At 43.4% G+C, this 11,272-nt stretch overlaps 1 protein-coding gene across 4 annotated transcripts in view; it reads right to left on the minus strand.

The window, feature by feature from the left end:
* The window catches only part of DROSHA (drosha ribonuclease III), a 130,706-nt gene extending 119,458 nt beyond the window's left edge, over positions 1 to 11,248 (minus strand). Inside the window, exons 1-6 of one of the 4 annotated variants that reach the window (XM_053250285.1) lie at positions 10,883 to 11,239; positions 9,849 to 9,945; positions 7,194 to 8,060; positions 5,522 to 5,614; positions 3,462 to 3,687; positions 2,237 to 2,378 (exon numbers count right to left, since the gene is read on the minus strand). In XM_053250285.1, the coding sequence (XP_053106260.1) occupies positions 2,237 to 2,378; positions 3,462 to 3,687; positions 5,522 to 5,614; positions 7,194 to 8,053 (1,321 nt within the window). In that variant the 5' untranslated portion in view covers positions 8,054 to 8,060; positions 9,849 to 9,945; positions 10,883 to 11,239. Of the gene's footprint in view, positions 1 to 2,236; positions 2,379 to 3,461; positions 3,688 to 5,521; positions 5,615 to 7,193; positions 8,061 to 9,848; positions 9,946 to 10,882 lie in introns of all 4 variants that reach the window. The other 3 variants (XM_053250284.1, XM_053250287.1, XM_053250286.1) reach the window with 3 other exon arrangements.
* Positions 11,249 to 11,272: the final 24 nt, after the last annotated feature.

The raw sequence follows: 11,272 nt of genomic DNA on the forward strand, positions 1-11,272 counted from the left end.
AGAACATACCACCTCCTACTGGCTGGGATGGAAAGCACCCAAGTCTGGACCACTGCATGGTGCCAAGTAAGAAAAATGGAGTGTTTCTATAGTATAATAAATAATAGTAACAATAAAACTTAGTTATCCATCCCATAACAAATTGTTCTCTGGGCAGCTCACAACAGAACCTTTTGAAAGACTACTCAACTTTGACCCTCTTGCTATATTGACCTACAACTCCCATCATCCCTGACTATTGGTCGCTGGGGATGCTGGGACTTGTAGTGCAAAAGGGCCACAGTTGTGTAGCCCTGGCCTATTGCATGGTACGAAATTGCCAAAGAAGATATACTTCTTTTGACTTCTTCTCTATACTTGCTCTTAAACCACCAATCCCAAACCAGTTTTAATTGAAAAGTGAAGGCCAGTTCACATTTCCTAGTAGCCCCCAAACGACTACCTTGAGAGTACCTTGTCAGGGATCTGATAGTTCACTGGCTCTGATGGGACATGCATGTCTGCACCCAAGGGACCACTGTACACTTCCAATGTAGTGCTTGCATCCAGGGGTTGGATGCAGCAACTTCATCAGTCAGGAAAACCCAAGCAAACTGAGCGGCAAGTGCCACATACTGTAGAGTCCCCGAAGTGAGGGAGCCTTGCGGGAGCAGAAACTCTCATGAGAGGAGAGTTTCTCTTCCCAAGAAACTTGCAACAGCTGTGAGCTGTTCTTTAAAAAGTCTGCAGCCAATGACAAAAGAGGGCTCGAGAACCAAGATGAGTAGGTGGAAGGTCTAGCAGGGGGGTAGCCCTGGCTGGTCAGTAGCCCTCACACTGCCCCACCCAAGTGCTGAGCTCATCTGAGTGATGGAGGTAAAGGTGCAGAAACCTCCCCACTCCCCACAGCCAGCATACTCTGGGCCATGGGAGAGAAGGAGAGAAATGGAATCAGTGAGTAGAGCAGGGTATAGGAACACAAGAAGCTGCCTCATACTGAGTCAGACCATTGGTCCACCTAGCTTAGTACTGTCTACACTAACAGGCAGTGGCAGTGGCAGATGTCAGGGATTTAACCTGGGACCTTCTACAGATGCTCTACAACTGAGCTACAGCCCCATCTGCTAAGCACAGTACCCAGAGCAGGGCTAGGCAGACAGTAGAAGACTTGATCCTTAAAGACTGGGCTCATTAGGAATAGACAATCAGTTTAACCCATGGTTCAGCTCTAATTGCACTTCTTTACTTGATCCCATCATAAATGGTTGTCACCCACTCCGGGGGTGGGGGGGGTGGGAGACACTGCTCTTGGGTACACTGCTTCAGCGAGAGTTAAACCGGTCCTCCTTAATGTCACAAGGTTCCCACATGAGGATGCAACATCTCTATACAGATACACAGACACTGCGCCTTGCAGAAGTATCTGCAATAGGCAGGGCACTAAGCACAACACTCAGAGCCACCACTGAGACTGTGGCTGGTCCACTTAACATGGAGGCACCTTCTGTGTGAACTGGAGCCTCTATGGGGAGGCTGTATTCATGGCTGGTACAAATGGCTGGATTGCAGCAGCTCATTAAAAGGGCTGCTGCAATCACAGAAATAGCAGTGGCCACATCTACAGCTTCCACATGGACAGCACATGGGTGAAAATCCAAAGGAAGGCTGTGATCCTAGACATGCTTCCATTCAAGTAAACTCATCTGTAATTAGCAAGACATGCTTCACTAAACTGTTCACATTTTCAGGTTTGATGTCTGAGACTGAGGAACGGTGTGCTCATGTTGTCAGCCCCAATACAAGTGCCTTGAAAGCATGCTGGGCTGGTGGCCACATCACCATCATGTGGAAAGAGCTTTCAAAATATGCCACCCTGCAGCCTGAAGTGGTGTTAATGGAGGCGTAGCTCAGTGGTAGAGCATCTGCTTTGCATTCAGAAGATCTCATGTTCACTCCCTAACATCTCTAGGTAGGGCTGGGAGAGGCTCCTGCCTGAAACATTGGAGAACCCACGGCTAGTGGCTTCTAGAACAGAATACACACAAACACATTCTGTATAGAACAGAATGTATGAGGCAGCTTCCTATGTTCCTGCTCTTGCTATGCCGCATGACTACATGCTGCTGGGAACCCATTTTATATTTTTAAGATGTTTTATTCTTCTTGCTACCCCTACCTGAAGAACCCTCAAGCTACAAGCTACTCACTTATATGCCAGGCAGCAAGATGCCCTGGTTCTCCCCAATATGCTACTTACCCACATCTTCATCTAGTTTGGTCTTTGGTGGCTCCCATGGTGGTCTGGCTGCTTTGGCCTTTGCTTGCCGCTTTCCTAAGTCTTCCTCAAATTTTTCATATAAATCTCTGAGTCGGCTTGTTCCAACAACGGTTGAATCTCCCTTGCAATTAGAACCAAGAGAAAACAGAAAGTTAAGAAAATTCAGATGTCTACACAAAATCCCACCAACCCTCAGAAGGTAAACAAATCTTTCTCTCTATCACACACACCAAATGGAACACATAAATCAGTCATGTTGGACCATCAGCCATTTGATCATGTGGTAACTCATGGGGGAGAGAATGCTCAAGTACGTGGAAAGGTTTTTCAAGCCATGGCTGAGTGCAGCAAGCAGTAAATGCATTCACTCTTAGCAAGAGCATGATTACAGCTATCCTAGTTGGAGTTAGTTAGAATTGCTGAGTCCTGCAGAGCGGATTGTGAGAACCCAGAATTTCTAGGAAATCTTGGTCAAACCGCCATGGCTACCTCACATTTAACCAGGATAGTTAATTTCTAGTTATCTAATGCAAGCTACTGAGAAAGTGAATGAATTAATGATTTATTTATTACGGCCATAGATCCAACAAAAAGAACATGTACACAGCCCTACATTTGAAACTACAGAACCGTCCTACATAATCATTTAACATAAGCAATAACCATAAAACAAACAATGCTCCACCATTCAGATTATGTCGTTTTAATCAGCTTCTGGTGTGTGGTACAAGCAATAGAGGAGAACTTAGCAACTCTGTCAGAAATTAATGGATTCTGGTCTGATAAGAGAGATAAATAAAACTAATCAAACCTGCCTAACATATTAATAGAATGGATATCACAACAGAAGCCATGGTAGTGCAAGATCCGTCTTCCACTAGTGGAAGGACAAGTCTGGAATGTAAGTTACTTTCCTCACGCAACAACCTTGTGCTACATCCCTATGCTATTGCAACATCACTTATACTAGCACAAGACTAGTTTGGATGCCCCCCAACCCCATGACTTAATTGGCTCTCTTTCTTGGTGACTTAAATTATTCTTTACATCAATCCACTCTGATTCATTCAAACATGCTATTCCCCACCTTGAGTCTCAACTGGTAATTCCATGAAAGACCATACCAAGTGCTATTTCTGCATATTTCAAACAACCCTAAATCATTCCATAGTAACACACAGTCACAGTACAGCAAAGTACATACGACTTGATCCATGGGGTCATTTGAATAGTAGCTTTCTGAATGGGTACAGCGAACCCACACAGGCTTCAACAGGTCCTCATCATCTTCCTCATTTTTTTCAACAACAGCCTCTTCTGGCTCCTTGTCTTTGATGGAGGTGTAATTCTTATCTCTACTGGTGTTTTCTGACCACCGGTCCCTGTCTTCTTCCCAGCGAGGTCTCTTTCGGTCTTGACTAGGGGATCGACTGTACAGGAATGGAAGCGAATTAATGCAACTTTTGTGAAAGAAGTGGGCCCAGGTTACCTATGCATGTACACTGTTCAATGGTCTATTCATACATCCACATAGAATGCTTCAGCTCCAATCCTGTATGCATTTATCTGGGGGTAAGTCTCACTGAACTCAGCGGAACTCACTTTCGGAGTAGACATGCACAGAATTGCCCTGTTAGCCTCTCATCACGTAATTACCAATATCTGAATTGGTATGTGAACTGCCTACTTTGCAGGCTACAGTGTTTGATGTGTGTAAATTCTATCTGTGGACAATCCTAGTCAATGCAAAAAAAATAGTTCGTCAACGTCTAAATGATATGGAGTTTCAGAACCAGTTGGCTTGTCTGCCGGCATTTTACAGTCAGTAAGGCCAGGGTGAGTTTTCCCCCGGCTTCATATTTGTCTATCATAACTGTCAGAAAGTTCCGCTGGGCTTTTTCAAGAGCACACTTTAATGCCTTTCCTTCAGCTGTATTAATGGGGAGATTTCAACATCTACCCCTGGAGACTCGCTTGTGCCCTTGTGGTTCGGGTGAACCTGAATCAATCGCTCACATTTTATTACGCTGTAGATTCTACAGTAACATTAGATGTCATTTGATTCTGCCATTTCTTTCTAGGTTTCAACATCAATCAGATGATTTTCTGGTGAAATTTTTACTTGAAAATAATGTACTTTGCATCTCTCATATTGTAGCAAAATTTTGTTACATCACAATTAGAATTCATAGTTCATTGATTGATGCTAAAGTTAATGACTGAGCTAATGATGAATGCTGGAATTTATTCTTTGTGTTGTTGTTTTGTTTTGGCCATTGGCTGTAAATAAAGTACCTATCTATCTGTGGTCAATTGTTCATCCACACATGCAAGCCATCATTTGATATCACAATCAATTCATGATGCAAGTGCATACATCATCCCAGACCTTCAGTGAATCAATATTAAGACAAAGAAATAATTAAATAATAGAATCCAAAATGGCAGAGAGGCTCTTTTGTAATTTTAGGCTTATGAGGCAATTTTCTTAACAGAACCCTAAAAATAACAAGAAGCTGGACTGATTAAAACATTATCTCCTTTTTCTGAGTGGACACCTGAAATGTTCCAAGCGAACATTTGAAAGTGTGAATAATAAGTGGGACAAACATGCGTTTGCAGAAGTGTGTGTCACATCCATGTTTGGAAAAAAGCTCTTTTGACTATGTCAGCATGAAAAACAAAAAGCAAAGATGGTGGAAGAATTAGAAATTTAATCCCATGGCTGCTCTGAATATTAGATACTTCAACCTGTTACAAATTCTCCAAGAGAGGGGAAAGGGTGCACAGCAATTAAAGAGATACTAGCCGATCACGCACAGAGCATCTGTGCGCTCTTTGGGGCCGGCGGTTACCTCTTCCCCACCACCTTCTGCCCCAGTCTCCACTTCCTAACCATGGCCAGCCCCTGCCAGGCCCAGCTGCCTCTCCTCCCCACCAACACTCCCCCCCCCACTTTCTTTCCCCCCTCCTGGACCTTGCCTCCGCGGCCGGGCCCACCGCCACCGACCAATCCTCCTGGGTGCACCTCAGCCAATCAGACACCTCCGCTGCCCAGCCAGTCAGCTGGGCGCTGGGACGCACATTCCAAGGCACACCCAGGAGAATTAAATATATAGATATCGCCACTTCTCGAGTAAAGAGGTGCCATCTAATAATCAATGGGATGGCAGTTTAGTCTTATGAAAAACTACATATTTCTGCCCAAGCCAGAAAGCCAATGGCTTTCCAACAGTGCTCTGAGTCATGTATATTCCATGTTACCTTCCTGTTCTCTTGTGATCTTTTCGGTAGGATCTCTCCGAGGATGGTGACCGTCGATTGTCACGGTGCCTATGTCTTTCCCTTTGTCGTTCCCTTTAAGAATTTAAATTTTAAAAGATTAAAGAGTTGCTATTTTCAGTTTGAGTAAAATCCTGTCCTAAAACACAGAGTGTAAACCAAAATTAAAACATCACCAACCTAAAACATTTAGAGAGTATGAAATAAAAGATTACAGCTCACGCAACACACTGAAGTTTTAAAAACCACAATATGACCAGCATACATAAGAGTATGGATGGGCTTTTGTGCTGCCTTTTTTTTTTAAGCCTCCTTGCTCTAAGACACCATAAATTTCAAATCAGAAACTACAGCAACAAAACGAAGTACCTCAGTCTATATGCCACTATGGCAATTTGCTGGAGGAGAGAATTCCTGGACAACCCTCTGCTGAACTGTAGCTCCACCACTACAGGTGGCCAGAAAGTGATACTGCAACTACGAATCCAGGAGTGATCAGGTGACACAACTGGCCAATAGGGTTCTACCAGTTCCTATAAAGTTGCTGATTCTTATCTAGATTCACATTCTCAACACTTTGTACCTCAGACAGAGGCTGAGGTGCTCATAGACCTCATCCATACCAGCATGTCTGCCTGCTTGCCTCCAAACCATGAGGCTTCAGTACCTACCACCTCAGGTTAGTGGCAGGTATTGAACTATAACTCAGAAGAAAAACAGCGAGGCTTTGCTGTTCTGATCATGAGCTCAAGAAACAGAAGAGGAGACAACCTTAACAAGTGCTAAGTAATCTACTGAAGTCCCTTTCTCTCCTGGATGTTTTGACATTTCTCCAGAAACCAAAAGCTGTCAACTATTCATCTTGAACCCATTGGACAAATTCAATGAAACAATGTTCAAAAAAGTAATGCAAGGCAGAAATGCAATTGCTGGAGTTGGAGCAGTTTTTATTATAGCGGAAAAAGCTGACAAGTTATGTTTCTCAAGCCAGTTATCACCACAATTACCAAGTGACTACTGCCAGCTTTCCAGTACCAGACAGTTAGGTAAGCTGAGCTACTTCCCATTTTTAAAGATACCACAGAAGATGGAGACTTGGATGACACTTACTGCATCATCCAAGCTTAATTCTTAATTCCCAAGACCGGCATAATTTTGCGATCCAGATAAATTGGGTTAAATGCAAAAAGTCCTACTAATCATTTCCATGTCCAACACCCAAAACTACAAGGACCAAAAACATGACAAGAAAAGGGGAAAGAAAATAAATAAATGCAGGACATCAAAATCCAGACCAGATTATTGATCAAGCGTGCCACATAGTACACAAAGGGTCTGAGCTTTGCTGTATGTCATTCGGCAATAATTCTTCATTATGGAAATATTAGTTTGGGTAATCCAACATAAGGAACACCATTGTGGTTTGGTGCACAGTGTTGGACTTCTCGCTCTGCTAGAGAAGATCTGGGTATGAATCCCTGCTAAACCACAGAAATTATTGTGTGTCCCTGGGCCAGTCATCCAAATCTACCTCACAGTTTGTGTGATAATAAAAGTGGAGAAGCCTCCTTGTGTGGTGAAACCTCCTTGAATATCAACCTGAACTCATCAGAAGGAAGATGCTCATAATGACGACTGATTCATGCCAGCTTACCTGTACCATTCATAACTTCTGTGGCGTGGTGGCGTCCTTCCTCTGACATAATCTGATCTGTGTCGACTACTTTCTTGCCGCCTTCTGTCTGGGCTCCTTCCTCGATCCCGCCGATCACCATGATTAGTGGCCCGGTGCCGATCTCCATGCCCGTGGCAGTGGTCCCGGTGCCGATGCTCATCATAGTGCTTGCTCCTCTCTGGAGACCTTCGTTCACTTGGGGACTTTTCTACTTGATATTGACTTGTGTGCCGGAAATTACTGCTGCTATTGCTGCTATTGTTCGTGTTGCTATTGTTGCTCTGGTAAGAGTTTGCATTAGGCTGGTAACTATTAAAATTAGGAGGGGGGAAAGTCTGCTGGGAATAAGCTGGGGAGTACACGGGCTGATAATTAACCTGTTGAGGCATGATAGGCGGTGGAAGGGGATGTGGTATGGATGGAGGCGGCATCATATAGGGAAATGTGTTTTGCCCAGATGCATTTGCTGGTACTGGGGGGTTGCCAGGATTTGGGAGAGGTGGTGGAGCCGGAGGGAAGCAAGGAGGGAGTGGAAAGGTCTGCCTCACTTGGTGGCCTGCAAAAGGGGGTCTCAGGGGACACTGGCTGATGGAACTCTGGGGTGAGGGGGGGATTGGTGGTGGGTACGGAACAAAATCTGGCCTCGGAGGGACGTAGCTTGTAGCTGGAGGATTTGAGTAGGTAGATGGGGTGGCAGTTTGTTGGTCATATTGATACTGCACTGACGGCTGCTGAGGATGGAGCTGTCTCAAGTTTTGGGGACGAAAGGTTTGTGGCGAAGTTCTGACTGCAGCTCCTCCTCGGCCCCGGGGACACCCTCGTCCAGAATGGAAAGACATTATACATCTTTTAAAAAGAAAAAGAAAAGAAATGCTTTGCACAACACTTCCTGGTCACATTCCAAATACAGTTTTTGTTTCAAATGATTATAAACAAGCGCCGTCCACTAGTTTCCATTTTTCTTAGAGCATTTTATTCAGCCACCATGTTTGATGCAACAACACCTGTTTGATACATAGAGAGATGGTGCAGTGTAGCAGCCGGGAGAGAGACTGGGGAAATCTTCAGTTCAGATCTCATCTCAGCCACTTAAGGCAGTCATTATTTTCTTAGCCAACAGCCCCGCCATCAATTCTGGGGGATAATAATAGTGACAATCTTTGTATTATATAGATTGTGGAAATAATGCACTCCTCAGAGGAAGAGCAGTATACTAATATAATAAATAAATAAAAATAATATGCAAGAAGTGCTATGAACACTCAATAAGTGGGCACGGGGCCACAGCTCAGTGGTTGAGCACCTGCTTTGCATGTGGAGGGTTCAAAGTTCAATCCCTCAGGTAGGACTAGGAAAGACTCATGCCTGTAAACTTCGAGAGCCACTGCCAGCCATTTTAGACAATACTAAGCACACTGGACCAATGCTCAGACTCGGTGAGGCAACTTCATAGCTGCGTTATATAAGTTCTATTCACACATTACATTCAGTGCACATACAATCTGTGTTCTGTATATACATGTACAGAGCTGTACGCACATAGTTTTTCACATATGTTCAACACATGCGCAGTAATACACTTTCTATCTGAATCCTGCATTTGAGGGTGCTTATACTCAGGTTCACTTTTAAAATCAGCACATGTACAGACATCTGAATGTATGTACAGCATAATGTCTGACTAGTGCTATACAGGTGAAACTCGGAAAATTAGAATATCGTGCAAAAGTCCATTAATTTCAGTAATGCAAATTAAAAGGTGAAACTGATATATGAGACAGACGCATTACATGCAAAGCGAGATAAGTCAAGCCTTAATTTGTTATAATTGTGATGATCATGGCGTACAGCTCATGAAAACCCCAAATCCACAATCCCAGAAAATTAGAATATTACATGGAACCAAGAAGACAAGGATTGTAGAATAGAACAATATCGGACCTCTGAAAAGTATACAGTGTACTGTGCTTGATTGGCCAGCAAACTCGCCTGACCTGACCCCATAGAGAATCTATGGGGCATTGCCAAGAGAAGGATGAGAGACATGAGACCAAACAATGCAGAAGAGCAGAAGGCCGCTAATGAAGCATCCTGGTCTTCCATAACACCTCATCAGTGCCACAGGCTGATAGCATCCATGCCACGCCACATTGAGGCAGTAATTGCTGCAAAAGGGGCCCAAACCAAGTACTGAATACATATGCATGCTTATGCTTTTCAGAGGTCCGATTTGGGGTTTTGGATTTGGGGTTTTCATGAGCTGTACGCCATGATCATCACAATTATAACAAATTAAGGCTTGATTTATCTCGCTTTGCATGTAATGCGTCTGTCTCATATATCAGTTTCACCTTTTAATTTGCATTACTGAAATTAATGGACTTTTGCACGATATTCTAATTTTCCGAGTTTCACCTGTAGATGCGAGACATCCTTACTATTAAACATGTGCATGACAGGCAGATCTGCACACCTAAACACTATGGCTCCCTAGTGCATGTCCGATACATTTTCAAAGATGAATGTCTGCTCTTCATATGTGTTTACAGTGAAAAGTGCTTTCCATGTGCCTGTTGGTTTCCAATTTTCTACTCTGGGCTTAAAATGTGTATAGTAGCTTTTTAAAAATCACACCTGGATTTCTGTGCTAAAACGCAACCATCTATGGCTGTTGAGAGAAGTCCTCATACATACACTGCCTTCAGATAGCTTGTCAGCTAGTGAAACTAAACTGCAGAAAATAAATGCAATGTGAGAGATGACACACAGAAATACTGAACTTGAGGAGAAATAAACATACATGGGAAAGCTCTTTTAAGGTATCAAGAGAGGAACAGCAGTGAGGTGCACAACACATTTTGAACCTCTGCACCATATACAAGAGCACTTATTTTTTGTAAACAACTTTAGGAATGCCAACAAGATTGTGGAGTACAGAGCAAGAGAGGGAAATACAACCACATATGCCTACAAATAAGAGTGAAATCAATATAAATCTTTACAGGAAAATAATGTTACTGTCTTGATTTCTATTAGGAATCATCAAAACATTTTTTTTAAAGAAAATAATCTGGGAGCAGGATATAGTTTCACTAATACCTGAAATGTGAGGGTTTCACTATTATTTAATAAAATAAAAACCTTAAGTGTTCATATTACAATTCATGAAAACATACAAAAATGTGGTTTGCACTCAGTCTCCTAAATCTAGAGCTGTGCAAAAGTTATAGAGTGCAATAGCTTGGAGACTTGACATTTGCTTCTACTCGTTTAATAAAAACTATACCCCACTGAGTTCAATGGGGCTATTCCTATGTAAGCATTCATAGGGCTGTAGCTTTAAAAAATAATAACAACAAAACCTCGGTGTTTATTATTTGCTTGCCAATGCTGTGCACGTCTGAATGAGCTCCCAGGTCTTACAGCACATTGGGGAGAAGAGAGGGACATAAACAGCATGAATTAGAGAATGTACTCATAAGGTATTTAAGAGAGCACCCCCGAGAATAACAGGGGAAAGTAATTGAACTAAGAAAACGCAGAGATCACTTCTTTCCAAATACACAGAACGAGACAAATGAAAGAGACGGCATTATCTTCAGCACACACCAACATATATTCATTGCACCTCTTGGATACAGTGGGGAGCGCTAAAGCTTTTCTCTTACCTGGAAAGACTCTCTCCTCACTCCAGCCTCGGAACACAGGTTGCACAGTCCAGATCGGGTAGAGAAATGTGCGAGGAAACATGAGCACCGGAAGAGAAAAGTAGGAAGGGGGCGAAAGCAGCATCGCAAAGCGGAAGTTGAGAGAGACATTCCCGTAGCTCTCTTGCAGAGACTCGACGAAGGAGAGAAAAAACAGTTTGCTTTCTGGAGTTAGGACATGCGCAGCCTTGCACAGCAGTAGCAGGAATCTGGAGAAGAGCCCTAGCCAGCAAAGATCTTTCTTTGTACTCGTTGCTGCAGAGCTGCGGTGCACATGGAATCATCGCTACTCCGTCCTTTGCCTTCCTTTCCCACCATGCCTCCGTGCGTTACGCATAGACGCGTCCGCCG

The sequence above is a fragment of the Hemicordylus capensis genome, chromosome 4 (genome assembly GCF_027244095.1).
Source record: "Hemicordylus capensis ecotype Gifberg chromosome 4, rHemCap1.1.pri, whole genome shotgun sequence".
In the NCBI taxonomy this organism is placed as follows: Eukaryota; Metazoa; Chordata; class Lepidosauria; order Squamata; family Cordylidae; genus Hemicordylus; species Hemicordylus capensis.